General features: G+C 35.4%; 1 protein-coding gene across 1 annotated transcript in view; it reads left to right on the forward strand.

Annotated features, from left to right (window-relative positions):
* Positions 1 to 22,975, forward strand: part of ttn.1 (titin, tandem duplicate 1) — a 377,466-nt gene that overhangs the window by 170,987 nt on the left and 183,504 nt on the right. The window contains exons 93-98 of the mRNA XM_063052084.1: positions 12,182 to 12,256; positions 13,728 to 13,802; positions 15,517 to 15,591; positions 17,701 to 17,775; positions 19,371 to 19,445; positions 20,960 to 21,034. Coding sequence (XP_062908154.1) covers positions 12,182 to 12,256; positions 13,728 to 13,802; positions 15,517 to 15,591; positions 17,701 to 17,775; positions 19,371 to 19,445; positions 20,960 to 21,034 — 450 coding nt within the window. The remainder of the gene's footprint in view (positions 1 to 12,181; positions 12,257 to 13,727; positions 13,803 to 15,516; positions 15,592 to 17,700; positions 17,776 to 19,370; positions 19,446 to 20,959; positions 21,035 to 22,975) is intronic.

Here is a 22,975-nt window from a genome sequence, read left to right on the forward strand (position 1 = left end):
CCACATACTTTCTTCTTATCAGTCGATTGTGCTCTGTGGTCTAATTCGGTTAATATATGTTTGTCAACCATGTTTCATTTCACTTCTCATACATTTTTCAGAAAATGTCCATTCATTTCAATGTCTTGCATCTAAAATTATAAATGTTCTTTAAAGTGTCCAAGAAGCCAATTTCTGATGAAGTTAAGACACAGATTATTTCAAGAAAAGAAAAGGTTCCTCCAACCAAAGGTATGGGAATGTGCATCCCATCATTTTAAATAGAACCCTTGAAAAAGTAATCACATGATCAATTGGCTTTACTGCGTGTGCTCACGCACGTGTGTGTTTGTGTGTGTGTGTGTGTTTGTATATACAGTGATGTCTTGTGCATTTATGCTGAATCTTGATTCGTATTTTGTCACTTGTTTTGTGCATTTTATCATTAAGTCGAGTGGAGATATTGAATTAGAAGTAGTATACTGAAGCATGAAACTGTAAATCAACCTGGATCCCAACCTGGAGTCCATGGACCCCTCGGGCAACCATAGCTCCATGGCATACAATGGTTGGGAACCCCTGCGTTGAAAATAAGACAGAAAATGCAATGTGCCTGTGATTTATGTAGAGAATTCACTCAGCCAACCAGAAAACAATTTAAAAATTCATCCGGTTATGAACAGTTAACATTTCAGTTCTGAGAGCCTTCATCAAAACAAAGGAAGATAGAAACAAATTTCTCTAGATAGCAGAGAAAATGGAGGAGGATAATGGGCGTAACAAAAGAAATTTCTTTGATGGGGTGAAAATGTGCAACTGTGAAGAGACAGTAAACACAAAATAATCTGTAGATGCTGGGGTCAAAGCAACACTCACAACACGCTGGAGGAACTCAGCAGGTCCAGCAGCATCCGTGGAATCCTGTGGCAGCACCCTCAGGTTCCGGTCCGAAACATTGACTGATCGTTTCAATGGATGCTGCCCGACCTGCTGAGTTCCTCCAGCGTGTTGTGAATGTTGCAATAGACAGTAATGCCTCCTGTATATGACTCATTGCCTTCCCTCATCTTTTTTGCGTTCTTGACTAATTTATCAGTTCTGATGAAAGTTGTCTGACCCAAAACATCAGCTGTTCATCCTTCCACACATGTGCCAAGCTTGCTGAGTTTTTCCCAGCATTTTCTGTTTTTACTTACTTGAGGTAGTAAGTTCTTCTCATGAATCATGAGCACATTTTGAAGTAATCACACCATAAAGTGCTATACCTCAGAAAAAAATATTTTCATCAAAATTATATGAGCTCGTTGAGAGCGTTTGTTATTAAAATAATTAGTGGGCAGTCAAGCATTTCTGCTTGAATTATTAAGTCAGCTGCATTTGCTGTAATTTCTGTACACATTATATATATGTGCTCGTCACAAGATGATGAACTATGTCAGGTCTTATTTGTAGTAATGCATGTAATGTTATGTGCATTGCTGTTTTAAGTATTCTTAAATGTATGCCTCTGAAATTCTCTTGTCCAAAAATTAAATTCTTCAAGTGCCTGAGGTTCCTGAGTTTATTCCTGAAGAAAAGAAGCCAGTTGTACCAGAAGAAAAAGTTGCTCCAATGAAAGGTACAAAAGAAGGCACATATTTTATATTACAGTTACTCTTTCAATAAATGATGCTATCATAATAACATTACCTTGGAAAGTAATTCTATTTTAGGAGACCTTTATTTTGTCTTTTGTTTGTGTATCTGTATAATTTTTACTGTATCAGTTTGTCCTTCTTGAAACCAAAAATCTGTGATGTAAAATTCTGCTTGGTGGTTGTACTTGTCTGATGCTGTATAAGCTTTTTGTGTACCAAAATGACAGTTGTAGTTCTGGAGCAAAGTTGTGTTGAATGTCAAACTGGTGATGGGACATACTGGGGTAACCAATGTGTAGTGGACCTGAATATATGGAAACTACTGTTTAAAAAAAGCAAGAAAAATCAGGGAACTGCTGACCTTTTACCAGGCATCATCAGTTAGGAAGATTCTGGAACCTGTAATAAATACACCAATATAATATTATGATTGAGCAAACAGAGCATGGATTTATGAAATTACAGTACATAAAACTAAACTCCAGGATATTTGGGGATGTATCTGATAGAATGGGCAAGGGAGATCCAGTGTAGATATTAAGTAATTGGCTTTTCAGAAGGCTTGAATCAGTTCTCAAGAGATTAGTCAACAATGTTCATGCATGAATTGAAGTAGCATCTGCAATTACTGAAAACGTGAAAGAGAAGTGGAAAATATGTAATTTTTTTTGAAAATAGGTTTTGTACTCATACTTTCTTTAATGGAATATGAGATTCAAGATCTTGGCAATTCAATTTTGCCACATACTTTCTTCTTATCAGTCGATTGTGCTCTGTGGTCTAATTCATGTAATATATGTTTGTCAACCATGTTTCATTTCACTTTTCATACATTTTTCAGAAAATGTCCATTCATTTCAATGTCTTGCATCTAAAATTAAAAATGTTCTTTAAAGTGTCCAAGAAGCCAATTTCTGATGAAGTTAAGCCACAGCTTGTTTCAAGAAAAGAAAAGGTTCCTCCAACCAAAGGTATGGGAATATGCATCCCATCATTTTAAACAGAGCTCTTGAAAAAGTAATCACATGATCAATTGGCTTTACTGTGTGTGTGCGTTCACATGTTTGTATATACCGTGATGTCTTGTGCATTTATGCTGAATCTTGATTCGTATTTTGTCACTTGTTTTGTGCATTTTATCATTAAGTTGAGTGGAGATATTGAATTAGAAGTAGTATACTGAAGCATGAAACTGTAAATCAACCTGGATCCCAACCTGGAGTCCATGGACCCCTCGGGCATCCATGGCTCCATGGCATAACAAGGTTGGGAACCCCTGCGTTGAAGATAAGACAGAAAATGCAATGTGCCTGTGATTTATGTAGAGAATTCACTCAGCCAACCAGAAAACAATGGAAAAATTCATCCAGTTATGAACAGTTAACATTTCAGTTCTGAGAGCCTTCAACAAAATAAAGAAAGACAGAAACAAATTTTTCTAGATAGCAGAGAAAATGGAGGAGGATAATGGGTGTAACAAAAGGAATTTCTTTGATGGGGTGAAAATGTGGAACTGTGAAGAGACAGTAAAGCCTCCTGTATATGACTCATTGCCTTCCCTCATCTTTTTTGCGTTCTTGACTAATTTATCAGTTCTGATGAAAGTTGTCTGACCCAAATCATTAGCTGTTCATCCTTCCACACATGTGCCTAGCTTGCTGAGTTTTTCCCAGCATTTTCTGTTTTTACTTACTTGGGGTAGTGAGTTCTTCTCATGAATCATGAGCACATTTTGAAGTAATCACACCATAAAGTGCTATACCTCAGAAAAAAATATTTTCATCAAAGTTATTTGAGTTCATTGAGAGAATTTGTTATTAAAATAATTATTGGGCGGTCAAGCATTTCTGCTTGAATTATTAAGTCAGCTGCATTTGATGTAATTTCTGTACACATTATAAATATGTGCTCATCACAAGATGATGAACTATGTCAGGGCTTATTTGTAGTAATGCATGTAATGTTATGTGCATTGCTGTTTTAAATATTCTTAAATGTATGCCTCTGAAATTTTCTTGTCCAAAAATTAAATTCTTCAAGTGCCTGAGGTTCCTGAGTTTATTCCTGAAGAAAAGAAGCCAGTTGTACCAGAAGAAAAAGTTGCTCCAATGAAAGGTACAAAAGAAGGCACATATTTTATATTACAGTTACTCTTTCAATAAATGATGCTATCATAATAACATTACCTTGGAAAGTAATTCTATTTTAGGAGACCTTTATTTTGTCTTTTGTTTGTGTATCTGTATAATTTTTACTGTATCAGTTTGTCCTTCTTGAAACCAAAAATCTGTGATGTAAAATACTGCTTGGTGGTTGTACTTGTCTGATGCTGTATAAGCTTTTTGTGTACCAAAATGACAGTTGTAGTTCTGGAGCAAAGTTGTGTTGAATGTCAAACTGGTGATGGGACATACTGGGGTAACCAATGTGTAGTGGACCTGAATATATGGAAACTACTGTTTAAAAAAAGCAAGAAAAATCCGGGAACTGCTGACCTTTTACCAGGCATCATCAGTTAGGAAGATTCTGGAACCTGTAATAAATACACCAATATAATATTATGATTGAGCAAACAGAGCATGGATTTATGAAATTACAGTACATAAAACTAAACTCCAGGATATTTGGGGATGTATCTGATAGAATGGACAAGGGAGATCCAGTGTAGATATTAAGTAATTGGCTTTTCAGAAGGCTTGAATCAGTTCTCAAGAGATTAGTCAACAATGTTCATGCATGAATTGAAGTAGCATCTGCAATTACTGAAAACATGAAAGAGAAGTGGAAAATATGTAATTTTTTTTGAAAATAGGTTTTGTACTAATACTTTCTTTAATGGAAGTATGAGATTCAAGATCTTGGCAATTCAATTTTGCCACATACTTTCTTCTTATCAGTCGATTGTGCTCTGTGGTCTAATTCGGTTAATATATGTTTGTCAACCATGTTTCATTTCACTTCTCATACATTTTTCAGAAAATGTCCATTCATTTCAATGTCTTGCATCTAAAATTATAAATGTTCTTTAAAGTGTCCAAGAAGCCAATTTCTGATGAAGTTAAGACACAGATTATTTCAAGAAAAGAAAAGGTTCCTCCAACCAAAGGTATGGGAATGTGCATCCCATCATTTTAAATAGAACCCTTGAAAAAGTAATCACATGATCAATTGGCTTTACTGCGTGTGCTCACGCACGTGTGTGTTTGTGTGTGTGTGTGTGTTTGTATATACAGTGATGTCTTGTGCATTTATGCTGAATCTTGATTCGTATTTTGTCACTTGTTTTGTGCATTTTATCATTAAGTCGAGTGGAGATATTGAATTAGAAGTAGTATACTGAAGCATGAAACTGTAAATCAACCTGGATCCCAACCTGGAGTCCATGGACCCCTCGGGCAACCATAGCTCCATGGCATACAATGGTTGGGAACCCCTGCGTTGAAAATAAGACAGAAAATGCAATGTGCCTGTGATTTATGTAGAGAATTCACTCAGCCAACCAGAAAACAATTTAAAAATTCATCCGGTTATGAACAGTTAACATTTCAGTTCTGAGAGCCTTCATCAAAACAAAGGAAGATAGAAACAAATTACTCTAGATAGCAGAGAAAATGGAGGAGGATAATGGGCGTAACAAAAGAAATTTCTTTGATGGGGTGAAAATGTGCAACTGTGAAGAGACAGTAAACACAAAATAATCTGTAGATGCTGGGGTCAAAGCAACACTCACAACACGCTGGAGGAACTCAGCAGGTCCAGCAGCATCCGTGGAATCCTGTGGCAGCACCCTCAGGTTCCGGTCCGAAACATTGACTGATCGTTTCAATGGATGCTGCCCGACCTGCTGAGTTCCTCCAGCGTGTTGTGAATGTTGCAATAGACAGTAATGCCTCCTGTATATGACTCATTGCCTTCCCTCATCTTTTTTGCGTTCTTGACTAATTTATCAGTTCTGATGAAAGTTGTCTGACCCAAAACATCAGCTGTTCATCCTTCCACACATGTGCCAAGCTTGCTGAGTTTTTCCCAGCATTTTCTGTTTTTACTTACTTGAGGTAGTAAGTTCTTCTCATGAATCATGAGCACATTTTGAAGTAATCACACCATAAAGTGCTATACCTCAGAAAAAAATATTTTCATCAAAATTATATGAGCTCGTTGAGAGCGTTTGTTATTAAAATAATTAGTGGGCAGTCAAGCATTTCTGCTTGAATTATTAAGTCAGCTGCATTTGCTGTAATTTCTGTACACATTATATATATGTGCTCGTCACAAGATGATGAACTATGTCAGGTCTTATTTGTAGTAATGCATGTAATGTTATGTGCATTGCTGTTTTAAGTATTCTTAAATGTATGCCTCTGAAATTCTCTTGTCCAAAAATTAAATTCTTCAAGTGCCTGAGGTTCCTGAGTTTATTCCTGAAGAAAAGAAGCCAGTTGTACCAGAAGAAAAAGTTGCTCCAATGAAAGGTACAAAAGAAGGCACATATTTTATATTACAGTTACTCTTTCAATAAATGATGCTATCATAATAACATTACCTTGGAAAGTAATTCTATTTTAGGAGACCTTTATTTTGTCTTTTGTTTGTGTATCTGTATAATTTTTACTGTATCAGTTTGTCCTTCTTGAAACCAAAAATCTGTGATGTAAAATTCTGCTTGGTGGTTGTACTTGTCTGATGCTGTATAAGCTTTTTGTGTACCAAAATGACAGTTGTAGTTCTGGAGCAAAGTTGTGTTGAATGTCAAACTGGTGATGGGACATACTGGGGTAACCAATGTGTAGTGGACCTGAATATATGGAAACTACTGTTTAAAAAAAGCAAGAAAAATCAGGGAACTGCTGACCTTTTACCAGGCATCATCAGTTAGGAAGATTCTGGAACCTGTAATAAATACACCAATATAATATTATGATTGAGCAAACAGAGCATGGATTTATGAAATTACAGTACATAAAACTAAACTCCAGGATATTTGGGGATGTATCTGATAGAATGGGCAAGGGAGATCCAGTGTAGATATTAAGTAATTGGCTTTTCAGAAGGCTTGAATCAGTTCTCAAGAGATTAGTCAACAATGTTCATGCATGAATTGAAGTAGCATCTGCAATTACTGAAAACGTGAAAGAGAAGTGGAAAATATGTAATTTTTTTTGAAAATAGGTTTTGTACTCATACTTTCTTTAATGGAATATGAGATTCAAGATCTTGGCAATTCAATTTTGCCACATACTTTCTTCTTATCAGTCGATTGTGCTCTGTGGTCTAATTCATGTAATATATGTTTGTCAACCATGTTTCATTTCACTTTTCATACATTTTTCAGAAAATGTCCATTCATTTCAATGTCTTGCATCTAAAATTAAAAATGTTCTTTAAAGTGTCCAAGAAGCCAATTTCTGATGAAGTTAAGCCACAGCTTGTTTCAAGAAAAGAAAAGGTTCCTCCAACCAAAGGTATGGGAATATGCATCCCATCATTTTAAACAGAGCTCTTGAAAAAGTAATCACATGATCAATTGGCTTTACTGTGTGTGTGCGTTCACATGTTTGTATATACCGTGATGTCTTGTGCATTTATGCTGAATCTTGATTCGTATTTTGTCACTTGTTTTGTGCATTTTATCATTAAGTTGAGTGGAGATATTGAATTAGAAGTAGTATACTGAAGCATGAAACTGTAAATCAACCTGGATCCCAACCTGGAGTCCATGGACCCCTCGGGCATCCATGGCTCCATGGCATAACAAGGTTGGGAACCCCTGCGTTGAAGATAAGACAGAAAATGCAATGTGCCTGTGATTTATGTAGAGAATTCACTCAGCCAACCAGAAAACAATGGAAAAATTCATCCAGTTATGAACAGTTAACATTTCAGTTCTGAGAGCCTTCAACAAAATAAAGAAAGACAGAAACAAATTTTTCTAGATAGCAGAGAAAATGGAGGAGGATAATGGGTGTAACAAAAGGAATTTCTTTGATGGGGTGAAAATGTGGAACTGTGAAGAGACAGTAAAGCCTCCTGTATATGACTCATTGCCTTCCCTCATCTTTTTTGCGTTCTTGACTAATTTATCAGTTCTGATGAAAGTTGTCTGACCCAAATCATTAGCTGTTCATCCTTCCACACATGTGCCTAGCTTGCTGAGTTTTTCCCAGCATTTTCTGTTTTTACTTACTTGGGGTAGTGAGTTCTTCTCATGAATCATGAGCACATTTTGAAGTAATCACACCATAAAGTGCTATACCTCAGAAAAAAATATTTTCATCAAAGTTATTTGAGTTCATTGAGAGAATTTGTTATTAAAATAATTATTGGGCGGTCAAGCATTTCTGCTTGAATTATTAAGTCAGCTGCATTTGATGTAATTTCTGTACACATTATAAATATGTGCTCATCACAAGATGATGAACTATGTCAGGGCTTATTTGTAGTAATGCATGTAATGTTATGTGCATTGCTGTTTTAAATATTCTTAAATGTATGCCTCTGAAATTTTCTTGTCCAAAAATTAAATTCTTCAAGTGCCTGAGGTTCCTGAGTTTATTCCTGAAGAAAAGAAGCCAGTTGTACCAGAAGAAAAAGTTGCTCCAATGAAAGGTACAAAAGAAGGCACATATTTTATATTACAGTTACTCTTTCAATAAATGATGCTATCATAATAACATTACCTTGGAAAGTAATTCTATTTTAGGAGACCTTTATTTTGTCTTTTGTTTGTGTATCTGTATAATTTTTACTGTATCAGTTTGTCCTTCTTGAAACCAAAAATCTGTGATGTAAAATACTGCTTGGTGGTTGTACTTGTCTGATGCTGTATAAGCTTTTTGTGTACCAAAATGACAGTTGTAGTTCTGGAGCAAAGTTGTGTTGAATGTCAAACTGGTGATGGGACATACTGGGGTAACCAATGTGTAGTGGACCTGAATATATGGAAACTACTGTTTAAAAAAAGCAAGAAAAATCCGGGAACTGCTGACCTTTTACCAGGCATCATCAGTTAGGAAGATTCTGGAACCTGTAATAAATACACCAATATAATATTATGATTGAGCAAACAGAGCATGGATTTATGAAATTACAGTACATAAAACTAAACTCCAGGATATTTGGGGATGTATCTGATAGAATGGACAAGGGAGATCCAGTGTAGATATTAAGTATGGCTTTTCAGAAGGCTTGAATCAGTTCTCAAGAGATTAGTCAACAATGTTCATGCATGAATTGAAGTAGCATCTGCAATTACTGAAAACGTGAATGAGAAGTGGAAAATATGTAATTTTTTTTGAAAATAGGTTTTGTACTCATACTTTCTTTAATGGAATATGAGATTCAAGATCTTGGCAATTCAATTTTGCCACATACTTTCTTCTTATCAGTCGATTGTGCTCTGTGGTCTAATTCATGTAATATACGTTTGTCAACCATGTTTCATTTCACTTTTCATACATTTTTCAGAAAATGTCCATTCATTTCAATGTCTTGCATCTAAAATTAAAAATGTTCTTTAAAGTGTCCAAGAAGCCAATTTCTGATGAAGTTAAGCCACAGCTTGTTTCAAGAAAAGAAAAGGTTCCTCCAACCAAAGGTATGGGAATATGCATCCCATCATTTTAAACAGAGCTCTTGAAAAAGTAATCACATGATCAATTGGCTTTACTGTGTGTGTGCGTTCACATGTTTGTATATACCGTGATGTCTTGTGCATTTATGCTGAATCTTGATTCGTATTTTGTCACTTGTTTTGTGCATTTTATCATTAAGTTGAGTGGAGATATTGAATTAGAAGTAGTATACTGAAGCATGAAACTGTAAATCAACCTGGATCCCAACCTGGAGTCCATGGACCCCTCGGGCATCCATGGCTCCATGGCATAACAAGGTTGGGAACCCCTGCGTTGAAGATAAGACAGAAAATGCAATGTGCCTGTGATTTATGTAGAGAATTCACTCAGCCAACCAGAAAACAATGGAAAAATTCATCCAGTTATGAACAGTTAACATTTCAGTTCTGAGAGCCTTCAACAAAATAAAGAAAGACAGAAACAAATTTTTCTAGATAGCAGAGAAAATGGAGGAGGATAATGGGTGTAACAAAAGGAATTTCTTTGATGGGGTGAAAATGTGGAACTGTGAAGAGACAGTAAAGCCTCCTGTATATGACTCATTGCCTTCCCTCATCTTTTTTGCGTTCTTGACTAATTTATCAGTTCTGATGAAAGTTGTCTGACCCAAATCATTAGCTGTTCATCCTTCCACACATGTGCCTAGCTTGCTGAGTTTTTCCCAGCATTTTCTGTTTTTACTTACTTGGGGTAGTGAGTTCTTCTCATGAATCATGAGCACATTTTGAAGTAATCACACCATAAAGTGCTATACCTCAGAAAAAAATATTTTCATCAAAGTTATTTGAGTTCATTGAGAGAATTTGTTATTAAAATAATTATTGGGCGGTCAAGCATTTCTGCTTGAATTATTAAGTCAGCTGCATTTGATGTAATTTCTGTACACATTATAAATATGTGCTCATCACAAGATGATGAACTATGTCAGGGCTTATTTGTAGTAATGCATGTAATGTTATGTGCATTGCTGTTTTAAATATTCTTAAATGTATGCCTCTGAAATTTTCTTGTCCAAAAATTAAATTCTTCAAGTGCCTGAGGTTCCTGAGTTTATTCCTGAAGAAAAGAAGCCAGTTGTACCAGAAGAAAAAGTTGCTCCAATGAAAGGTACAAAAGAAGGCACATATTTTATATTACAGTTACTCTTTCAATAAATGATGCTATCATAATTGCATTATCTTGGAAAGTAATTCTATTTTAGGGGACCTTCTAATTTTTTGTCTTTTGTGTATCTGTATAATTTTTACTGTATCAATTTGTTCTTCTTGAAACCAAAACTCTAATGTAAAACAGTGTTTGGTGGTTGTACTTGTCTGATGCTGGACAAGATTTTTGTGTATCAAAATGACAGTTGTACTCCCGCAGCAAAGTTGTGTTGAATGTCAAACTGGTGATTGGACATGTTGGGGTAACCAAGGTGTAGTGGACCTGTATATGGAAACTGCTGTTTAAAAAAAGGCAAGAAAAATTAGGGTACTGCTGACCTGTTAGCCTGGCATCATTAGTTAGGAAGATTCTGGAACCTGTAATAAATAAACCAATATAATATTATGATTGAGCAAACAAAGCATGGATTTATGAAAGTAGAGTACATAAGACTAAACTCCAGCAATATTTGGGGATGTATCTGATAGATTAGAAGAGGGAGATCCAGTGTAAATATTAAGTAATTGGCTTTTCAGAAGGCTTTAATAAGTTCTCAGGAGATTAGTCAACAATGTTCATGCATGAATTGAAGTAGCATCTGCAATATGAAAATGTGAAGGAGAAGTGGAAAATATGTGAAAACTTAGCAGGTCAGACAGCATCAATGGAGCAGATCTTAAACTCGAAATCATTACTTGTGCAGAATCACCTTTTTTTGGTGTGTGCCTGTGTGCGTGCGAGTCTGTGCATCTGCATGTGCGTGCGTGCGCGCCTGTGTGCATCTGTGTATACTTGCGTGCGTCTGTGATGATGTCTTCTTCATGGCTTTTTACAAGGCGCGGAGCGAGAGAGAGACTGTGTAGCACGTCACTCCTCACACTGACATTTTCGCTGTAGTTTTCCTTTTTATTTTACAAGGTTGAGTTGCGATCTCGACACTCAACCTGGCATGGATGGAAAGTGTACTCGGGAGCGGACCTGGCTGGTTTCGACTCCACTCCCGGGTCCAGCGCCGATGTCATTGTGCCACCAGCCGGCCCCAGAATCACCTTTTTATAGACAGATGTAATTATGCGGAAAAGTAATTTTAAATTAAGAACATTTTATTTTTGCTCCCAACTTGCTAGTTCAGTTGGTATAAATATAACAGAACCATTCTGTTAGTTCTGTTGGCGCCATGATGTGTAGTTGTTCGTGTAGCAGCTTGGGACATTGGAGTTCAATCCTGGCGTCCTCTAAGGAGTCTCTTTTACGTCCTGCCTATGGAATACATGGGTTTTCTCCTGCAGTCCAAAGACATACCGATTGGTACATAAATTAGCCAATTGTAAATTGTCCCATGATTAGGCTAGGATTAAATCAGGGGTTGCTGACTGGTGTGGCTTGAAGTACCAAAAGGGTCTATTCCCAGTTTTATCTCTGAACAAAATAAAATTTAAAAAAATCATGTTTCTAAAACATGGAGAACTACAAGCCAGGTATATTGGAAAGCAGTCCTTAGGACAACAGAGATCCTACATGAAGGCTGTGCATGTACTTAAATGTCATATATATAGTCCTATCTGAAGTGATGGGCAGCGAAACAAGTTGACTGTGTCCCAAGAATTGATATGAGCTGGATTATAACTGCTTCATTAACTAACATTAAGCCTTGTGTATATCAGAACCAAGATTCAAAGTGTGTGATTTCGCACAAAATCTTTGACTGTTGCTTTTGTGTTTAATGTTACGTGCATTCTTATCCTATTGCATCTTGGCAATCCTTTTTTTAATTTAACTTTCTTTAAGTGCCTGAGGTTCCCAAGTTTGTTCCTGAAGAAGTGAAGCCAGTTACACAAAAAGAAAAGGGCATTCCAATGAAAGGTACAGAAGAAAGAAAATGTTTTATCCTAGAATTGTTGTTTGGATCATAGTGAATTAATTTTGTCATTGCCTTGGGAAGTAGTTTTGCTTCACATTGCTGTAGCTCTGCCTCATGCTAATATTATTTTAAGTTGTGTGTTTTGTTGAGCATTTGAACAACTCTATAACTGTGTGTCTTTATTGTGTTGCCTTTGTAACAGAAATAATTTTACTACTGAAGTATTGAAAGTGTTGATGGTGGCCATTATTTAACTGTCGGTATCACACACATATACCTGTGATGTTTCTTGTGCCAATCATCATATTAGTGAAGTTGCGCTGAACCCTAGCTGCAAGTACATAGTAATGGCAGCTCATAATGCCAAGCAGTCTAGAATTCAGGATACTGCATAACCAGTTGCTCCTGATAAGATGTAGGGCAATTGAAATGTTAAACAAGTTGACTGGGGAATAATTTGAGGACATGCAGAACAGGCCAAGTTACTAGAGGAGGAAAAAGGATGAAGAATCAGAAGTTAGCTACAACTGCCAAATATGTACTTCAGACTTAATTTCCCCTAACTGAAACCTTTAATATCAACTGCACCTTCAGAACAAGATAAGAACCGCACTGATTATGAGTCAAAGACCTACTCCTATGCTGCAGTAGCCTAAGTTCTTGTTCTATAGCCTACTTCTGCTTCGAATCTTTTGTTAATATTGCTAGTGGCTATCAGAGTGACCGTAGTTATATTCTTTTGAGGTCCTTTCAAATTACAGCTGAAATAGTTCTAAGATTATCTGTTTTATTTACTTATCTGCAAATATTAGAGAATAATATCTTCACATAGAAAAATACACCAGTGTATTGTAGAAATTGGTTATTGATTTTTTTTAAATCAGCACTTTGGTTTCTAAAACCAACACCAAGAAATCAGAGAATAAAACTTCATCCATTTTCAATTACACCTGCAAATATCCAAACCCTACTATTTATTATATTTGAAATTGCACCTTATAATATTTACAGTCATTGCATGAAACAGATTGCACATTGTTGAACCGTCAAATATTTTTACTTCCTAGCATGACCATTAAGTTCACATTAAATTAAACAAAGCATAACAACAAAAAGTCTTCATGTCTGAAAGTTATGCTAGTTCTATCCATAAGAAATTATATTTGTAGGAATATGGGTATTTTTGAAAATTATGATCAGATAAACAGCTTGGGCTGAATGAGAGTGAATATTAACCTATTCTAGTGATTAATGTCTAATCAATTTGGCTCACTGTTACTCTATTAATTAACTAGCTTAATTTTATATATACCAGAAGCATAATATAAAATGAAAGATTATTATGTGATTGGTACAAGATAATAAACTGTGTCATGTATCTGTTGCTTCTTTTGTGTTCTGTGTGTATTGTTTTAGAGTGTTTTGTTCCCCTCTTTGATATTTTTAACAAAAGAAAAACAAATTTCTTTTAAGTTCCTGAAGTTGCAAAGTTTGTTGCTGAAGAAGTGAAAACAGTTACAGAAAAGGAAAAAGTTACTCCAATCAAAGGTATTAAAGGAGGCATGTTTTATATTAGAATTTTCCTTTGAATTATAGAACCTAGAACATTGATCACTACAGCACAAAAACAGGCCCTTTGGCTCACAATACTGTGCCAAACAAACTAAATTAGTAATCAAATGCCCAAATAATCTAATACCTTCTGACTACAAAATGCCTATATTCTTACACGTCCTGCACATTCATGCCTGTCTAGGATCACCTTGAAAGCCTCAATCATATTAGCCTCCAGCACCACCCCAGGCAGCACATTCCAGATACCCACCACTCTACACTGTCCGGAGCATCACCAACCTTCATATCATCTGCAAACTTACTGACCTACACATCTATGTTTTCATTCAGGATATATATATCACAACAACAGAGGGCCCAATACAGATCCCTGCAGAACACCACTCATCACAGACCTCCAGCCAGAATAAGTCTCATCAGTCACTACCCTCTGTCTTCTATGATCAAGCCAATTCTGCTTCTAAGTGCCATTTGGACTGTGGTCCCAAGCGTCTAGATGAGCCTCCCATGAGATATGTTGTTAAATGCCTTACTAAAATCCATGCAGATAATATCGACAGCTCTACTTTCATCATTCACCGTTATCACCTCCTTGAAAAATTCACCCATTAGTAAGACATGACTTGCCCCACACAAAACTATGCTGACTGTCCTTTATTAGGCCATGGTATTCCAAATGCTCATGAATTCTATCAAGAATCCTCACAGCAACTTTCTTTCTATTGATGTGATACTTACTATTCTATAGTTTCCAATGTTATCCCTATTTCTCTTCTTGGATAAAGGAACAACATTAAGTACTTGCCAGTCCTCCAAGACCTCGACTGAGGCTAGAGGAGACATGATGATGTTGGTCTTTTTTTAAGCTTCACTTTGACAATACTCTTCAGTATTCAGTTATTTGTTGCCATGTTTACTGCTTTATTTTCTTGCTTGTATCATTCTGTGTGTCCTTGTATAAAATAATTTTTGTACTCATATGACGGATATGAAATAATTCAAAACATACAATGAAAATCCAGTTCAAGCACATCTATTGTGCCCAAAATGGCATCTGATGTGCTGTACATCAAAGGCCATCATAATGAATTTCATTGAATACCCGCTAGAAAGATGCCTAGTTTCAACCCACTAAATTAATTTCTCCAATACTGATTAATTACCAGCACTTGTGTTTCAAAGTTCAGCAGAATACACACTTCTTCATCAGTGGCTGACCAAGCATTGAGCAGCAAAATGAGCATGCTTTAACTTGCCACTTCCCTCACCTCCAACTTAAAGTTATCCCATATGTCTGAAAGTTTTATTTAACAAATTATTCACATCTTAGAAGTGAGGATGGGTTATTTATGGGAAGTGCTCAATTCTTTTTAGAATTGATTCACATTTCAGGTCTGCAGGGAGTCACGAAATATACTTTAAAATCAGTCACATCAGCATATCCAGAATTGAACATTGAAAAGTTCAAGAATCATTGTGGGATGACATGGCTCCTTGCAGCGCCCATTAATGATTTAGCCTTCGTAAGACAATAATAACTTTATATATATCAGAATCACTATCCAAAATAGAAAAACGTTTCTTGTCTCAGCTGCACCTTTTGTGTTTAATTTTATGAGTATTGTTTAAACTGTCAAATGTGCACACCTTTGATGTTCTTTTATCAAAAAATTAAATTTCTTTTAAGTTCCTGGCATTCCTGAGTTTATTCCTGAAGAGGTGAAGCAAGTTACACAAAAAGAAACAGTTGCTTCAATAGAAGGTACAAAAGAATGTACATGTTTATGTCAAAATTAGCCTTTGAATAATAATTTTGTTTATCTTGTCATTGTCTTGAAAAGTATTTTTATTTTAGAGACTTACCGTCTTTCTAGCCATTAATATTTTTTTTCAGTAGAGGTTGTTTTAAATTTTGCTTGTAAGTTTGTGTTGTTCATCTGTTTTGTGCTGTCTTTGTACTTAAAATAAACTTGATGCTTAGTAATGTAGGGAATAAAATGTGACTTGGTGTGACCATTGTTTGGATGCTGTACATAAAAAGTACTTGCAATGCTCACACATATCAGTAATGTGACCACATCAAATATAAATGCTAGCCAAAGTTTGATGGCAGCTCTTGAAATTATTCAGTGTTCATATCTGATATGACTCTGGGACTACCAATTTACTGCTCATTATATTGAGTAACATGCATTTTTAAAGGTATTTGAACAAGCATCAAGCAGCAGGAAAGGACATTCACATCTGCGCGCACCTCCTCCTTGACAGGCCTGATGCTCTGCAATTTAAAGAGGTCAATGAGTGCCTACAGATTATTGGCTGATTTGTTCCCATTGATTCTGAAATTGCAGTAATTGTTGCTATTTAGAGTTCACTAGCATCCTAGAAGATGCAGAATTGAGCATTATGCACTGAAAGACTTGGTGCTGTCTTCCATTACTTGCAAGTCAGTTGCTTCTGGCATGGATGTAATAAAAGTAATTCCCATTGCAATTTAACATGCAGAGAACAAACTGTTAGAAAAGGGAGGAGGAGGAGGACCCAGGAGGAAGAAGAACGGAGAAGGGGAACCCCGCAGGAGGCCGTGTCTTCTTTTTAGTGGCCTAATTAGCTCTATGAACTTTAGCAATTAACCATGTTTCCTTATGGATGTCCACAATAAAGTAAGCCATCTGTTAGAGCTACAGCTCTACCTTCAAGGCAGGATAAGGAAAGCTTTACCAGTAACTTTCAAGATAATCATGGCAAATAACTTTTATATTCCTTCCTAACTGCAGTTTGCAATATTCATATATTTATGTTATCTTATCAATAATAATTTATTTACTTGCCAATAACCAATAGGAAAATAAATAATCGAAAAAATATGCATATGTGGATGTAGGCATTAGATTTGTTTCCTAAAACTCACAACAGTAAATCTTGAGAACACAAGAAACTGCAGATTTTGGAATCTGGAGCCTAAAAAACAAACTGCCGGAGGAATTTAGAAGATCAGGCAGCATCTCTGCAGATAGAGAGATAATCAACATTTTGAGTTGAGACACTACAATAGTAAACCTTCACACAATTCAAATTCTGGTAATTAAAGGTTATCTTAAGTACCAGCAGCTTTATAATCTTAAAGGGAACAGACTACTACAATCACACCAAATCATTACACTGCTCAGTTAATTATATGGACCATTGTTTAAGAAAGAGATTTGCAATATTATTTAACGGAAATATCTTTCTGCCTTTTAACCCACTAGTTTAAAAAACACCAACACAAGTTAGGAGCTACTTCAAGCCTGCTTGCTTAGCATGTAATTTTATGATCAATATTGAGTGTTTTATATGGGGCTTGAGGTCTGCTCATGAAATTTTGTAATTGTAATGCAACCAAATTTATGGACAATTAGGAGAAATATTGAAAAAATAACAAAAACAACAGCAATTCTGCAGGTGCTGGAAAATCAAGCAACACACATCAAAGTTGCTGGTGAACTTTCAAATCTCTTACTAACTCTTCCTTCAGTTAGTCCTGATGAAGGGTCTCGGCCTAAAACGTCGACTGTACCTCTTCCTAGAAATGCTGCCTGGCCTGCTGCGTTCACCAGCAACTTTGATGTGTGTTGCTTGAAAAAATAACAAGTTTGTTGAGAGTAAACTTCAAAATATCCTAATTATGTGTAATTTAAACCCCACAGAACAGTCATAAATTTATGTACACAAAGCAATAATACAGATAGGAGTTTTTTGAATGACTTGCTCAAGATAGTAGATCATAATATATATCAGTTGGTTGTTTTGTGTTTAATGTTATCTGTATTGTAATGTTAAATTGCAAGTTTATGTCTGATCTTTTGTTCTAAAATTAAATCTCTTAAAGTGACTGAGGTTGTGGAATTTATTCCTGAAGAAATTAAACGAGTTACACGAACAGAAAAGGTTGTTCCTATAAAAGGTACAAAAGGCACATTCTTTCAAGCACCATTCTTTCCATGTATAGTGTGTTCACGTTATTATCTTGAAAACTATTTTCTGCTTTAAAGAACTGAAATTGCTCGTGCTCTGCTATTTATTTTGCTTTACAATATGTTGTTTTATTTCGCTCTTTGTGCATTTGTGCCATTCTAATGCTGTAACACTATATTAGCGGTAGTGCACTGATTGCCAGGTAAAATAATGCCCAGAAGGCATCTCATTCCACCAATCAATGTGAAATGTTATGTAGGCAACTGTACTGTAACCTCTGGGCTCAGCTTACATCTTATACCCGCGTGGCTGAATATGTGCAAGTCTGTGGAAGATGGATCTCATTTTATTCAAACTACCCTCAGCCATTTAAAGGAATCATCCATTACACACAGGTTATTTGGGGCTGATATTTCAATTACCTTATGGCAATTTTACAGGTATTTGGTACTTTGCAGTGACAATTCAGATTGCAAATATACAGGGATCTGTGTGGCAGGTGTGGAAGGACCATTTACCACAGTATCTGCGCTAACCTTCCATGCATTTGGTGCAATAATGGCCATTCCTTTTGCAATACAGCATGATTAGAAAATTAAACAAGAACCCATAAAAGGAAGTCCCAGCTAGGAAATATACACCAGAACTAATATCACATTGAAAACTTCCTTCTGCATTTTCATAGCAAAGCAAGAAATGCAAAGTCAGTAGCTGTCAGGGTGATCACATCAATGAAATTCTGTGCTAATTGTTCTTTCTTAGTGGCAGCTGCTAGTGGAAATGTTTCAGTTACACATTAGTAACGATTAGAAAAACATACAAGCATATGGATGTGATAATTGTAAAATTAAAATGGAGTTTAATTTTTGAATAACTCCAATAACCATAAATATTTGGACTGAAAATTTGACCAATAGAGAACGAGGCTCTGTATACCCACGGATTATGTGACACTTTTTGTAGAATTAAACCTGCAGAAATACCATTTGTAAGATGTTTTGAAAATAGATTTTAAGTGTTAGCAAGAAAGTATATTTTCATTCTTGTAGCATGTTGGTTGAGTTATCAATAGCATATCAAATCATAGGCATAGCATTGTGATCCCAAAGGCATGGGGATGTTACAAGGTAGATCTATTGAAAAGTGGTTCTCAAAATGAAGAAAAAACATTTCAGGATGTATATTGTATACATTTCTCTGACATTAAATGTATTTTTGAAACCTTTGAAAGCACCAGTCCATAACAAAATAAGACTTGCAGTACAATTAGAAAAATTGCACAATGTGGAGAGGAGGTTTAGAACTAACAAAGCATATTGGTTGATAACTGAGAATTGAAATATTCCAAGTTTTTTATATTTAACCAAGGTGGCTATTGGCTGCTGCAATGAATTTACTAGATTTATTAAGACAAATCTGCCTATATCTAACAAAAATGATTAGATGAGATCATTGTTATTAACATAAAATAGTAACTTGCACCTTGCTTTTGTTGTTCTTGTTGTGTTTAACTTGTGTGCAATTCTGTGAAATTTAAGTGAACATCTTTTGACATTCTTTTGCCCAAAAATTAAATTCTTAAAGTGCCTGAGATTCCAGAGTTTGTTCGTGAAGAAGTGAAACCAGCTACACAAAAGGAAGTGGTTGTTCCATTGAAAGGTACAGGACATAAATTTGAAACTAGATTTCTTTGAAAAACATCATATCATTATCTTGGGAAGTATTTTTGTTTTAAATGTTTAATTTAATATTTGATATTTTTTCCCAGATTTTTTTATTTTATTACTTTGTTTTTGTGTTTGTGCTGTACTTTGTTGTCTTTGTCAATTAATTTTTATACTTGCATTCTGGTTGGTTATATGGAACAAAATTTAGGACAGTACTGCCAATTTTGGTTGCGACTGGTAACATCTTGGTATCAAAACAATACCACACCGTATTCCATGAACTGTAGCATAGAAGTAATGTATTAGTGATGTGTACTCACTAGCAGAGGAAAGCTTGGTAGACGAGTCAAGAAGCAAGCTACACTTATTGGTGTTGCTCCTAACTACTGCATTAACATGTATAGATAATATACATATCTAGCCTGCATAAAGACCAACATGCACACTCCTACCAACCCACCACGTATATTTAAATTGTCTATCAACTACTCATAGGTTAATTAAAATGAATTTCTTCTTGCTTTAACTGCAACTCCATGAGTTCTTAGTGTTTTCTAGCATTGATTTATGTTGCAGCAAACCTCATTGGTAATAACATTTTTAACGTTTTAAACAAATCGCCTGGATTAATTAAGCGCTGAGCCTTAAAGTATTCAGAGGATCATGGCAAAATTGAGATCACTAATTACTTCTGCATTAACTAATTGGACTCCTTAATGCAATAGATTGATGCATCACATTGTTGATTATGTCATTCCCTCATAAGTACATGAAGCTTATTCACATAGCCCTTTCTCCCTTTTTAAGGAGTGGTTTGTAAATGTACAACTCTTGCTTTGCTTTACTTTGCACACTGGCTTCTCAAATTCTTGGACTATTTTTATTAGTGTTTGGGTATTTGGTATAAATATTTTTGGATAGAATCACTGTGTGACATTTCTCTGTTTTGTTTTGTATATCTCTCATCTGGTCAATGTGGAAACTTTTGAATTCTTAGGAATAGCAGATTGGGCTGATAGTACAAAATTCTTATAGGACTTGACAAGATACTGGCTGAAACATCAAGTCCCCCTCGCCAAGCCATATTTTAAATAATATAACACAAAGACATTTCCTTACTTAGAGGGTGGTAAATCTTTGGGACCCAGGAGCAAACATGGCAGTATAGGCTTGGTTGTTGATAGATATCTACATAGATATTTAGGGAAGTGTGGAATATGTGGTCGGTACAGCTCTATAGCATGGAGGTAATAGATCAGTGCAATCTTAATACCTGTACAAAGGTAGAGCAGTAATGGGGGTAAATAGCCTATTCCTCTGTCAATTTACGTCTCTGTTTTCTTATTACAAAATCATAATGCAAAAAGCAGAAATTATGATGTGATTAGCACAATAATGTATGTGTTTGTTGTGTCTTCCTATTTAATGTGATGTGTATTGGTACGTTCATTTGTGATAAGTGCATATTTTTGGTACTCTTTTGTCCATAAATTGTATTTTTTTAAGTTCCCGAGGTTCCTGGGTTTGCCATGGAGGAAGTGAGATCAATTACAAGAATAGAAAAAGTTACTACAGTAAAAGGTATAAAGAAGGCACTAATTTTGTTGTACAATTATTTCTGGCATAATCATCATTATCTTAGAAATGATTTCTTTTTTATGGGCTTCAGATTACCAATGCCCGAATATAAACTCATCTCATAAAAGCTTGTGATCTTTTAATTTCTTGTATGTATGTTTGAACTTTATTTTGTCGTCCTTGTGTGTTAAATATTTTTTCCATTTGCATTATGGTTAATTAACTATTAAAAAATCATAGTATTTATATATCAAAGCAGACTGGCTGCTAAAGATCTCATTTGTGTACCAAAACAACATCCACAATGTGCTCAGTGACTTACAGCATGATTCGCATGGAACAAAATTGGTGATGGCATACAGATAACTTGTAATTCAGCAGCAAATAGAAAGCACCCTTCACTACCTGTTCTCCTACCACCTTAAACTCAACTCAAGCCAATGCTATTTTAATGGATCATCTGCAAATGGAGGTTAATTCTGGTTAATAGGTTCCTCGTGTTGTTGCAATTGATGCTCTTGAAATGTTATAGGGACAAGTGAGCTTTACATTAAAACGTTCAAAGCTGAGCCTTAAAGTAATCACAGGGTTACTATTATGAACGAGGTGCTTATTGTTATTCCTCTAATTAATTAGGCTCTATAACACAATAGTAATTTTATGTACTCCAGAACCATGATGCAAAATGAGAAATTATGATGACATTTGTGTTATATATTAATTAATTCTTTGTGATTAATGTTATATTGTAATGTCCTAAGAGCAAGTGTTGTTTGAAATTGAATATTTAAAAGTGTGGGATCCTAGAGAAATGAAACCATTTACACAGAAAGAAAATGTTCCAACAATTAAAGCAAAGGAAGACACATTTTATACCAGAATTGTTATTTAGATTGTCTGTGTGTTGATGATGTCATTATCCTGTAAATCATTTCTGTTTTAGAGGCTTCAGATTGCCAATGCTCTGCTACTTGTAAATCTTAATGTAGAACATATATTGTTCTACTTTTGTTGTTGATATTGTGCAGCTCTAATACTGTGTTGTGTTGTCTTTGTTCTTGAAAGAATGTTTATACTTGCATTATTATAGGTGAGCAATAAAAAAGTACAGTTTGGCATGGAACTCATTAGATGTGCCCCACTGAAAGCATTTGGGTACCAAAATTGTATCTTCCATGCATGCATGTTTCTAGACAGATCATTTTAATTATTCTCAAGTTTAATCTGATACGAATGCTCCCACTTTAAAACTTAATGGTCTAACTAAAATATGCAAGGGCTTATTACCAGAGACAACCTCAATAATTGGGTCAAGACTAAATGTCCTACAAAGTCCTGAATGTGAATCTGTGCCTGACTAATAAAGTTCAAGTTCAAAGCAAATTTATTATCTAAATACATATATGTCACCTGAGGTTCATTTTCTTCTGGTAAATCCAAGAAACACAATAAGAAACAATGAAAGACCAAACCAAACAGGACAGACAAACAACTGATGTGCAAAAGACAACACACTGTGGAAATACAAAAGAAAAAAATAAATAATAAATAAATTAGCAGTAAATATGGAGATGAAGAGTCCTTGAAAGTGAGCCCATAGGTTCTGGGAATAGTTCAATGATGGAGCGAGTGAAGTCCCAGCCTATGACTTGATTTGATAAACACATATTAAACACATTGTCAGTGAGTGTGGGTTGTGAGACACACTCACCAACTTTTGGAGCATTGATTTTTTTAAAACGTGAAAGATCATTTCAAAAACTGTTGCTTTTAACTACAGCTTCTTCATTAATATCAAAATCATCCTCTAAGTAATTGTTATCTGCAACTTTTATTTATGTAGTGTGTTTAACACAACGATAGATCCTAAAGACCTTCACACATACGAATCTTGACAGAGTCAATGTAGAGACAGAATCTAGTTTGAGATGCAGTTTTGAAGAT

The sequence above is a fragment of the Mobula hypostoma genome, chromosome 6 (assembly GCF_963921235.1).
Source record: "Mobula hypostoma chromosome 6, sMobHyp1.1, whole genome shotgun sequence".
NCBI classification, from domain to species: domain Eukaryota; kingdom Metazoa; phylum Chordata; class Chondrichthyes; order Myliobatiformes; family Myliobatidae; genus Mobula; species Mobula hypostoma.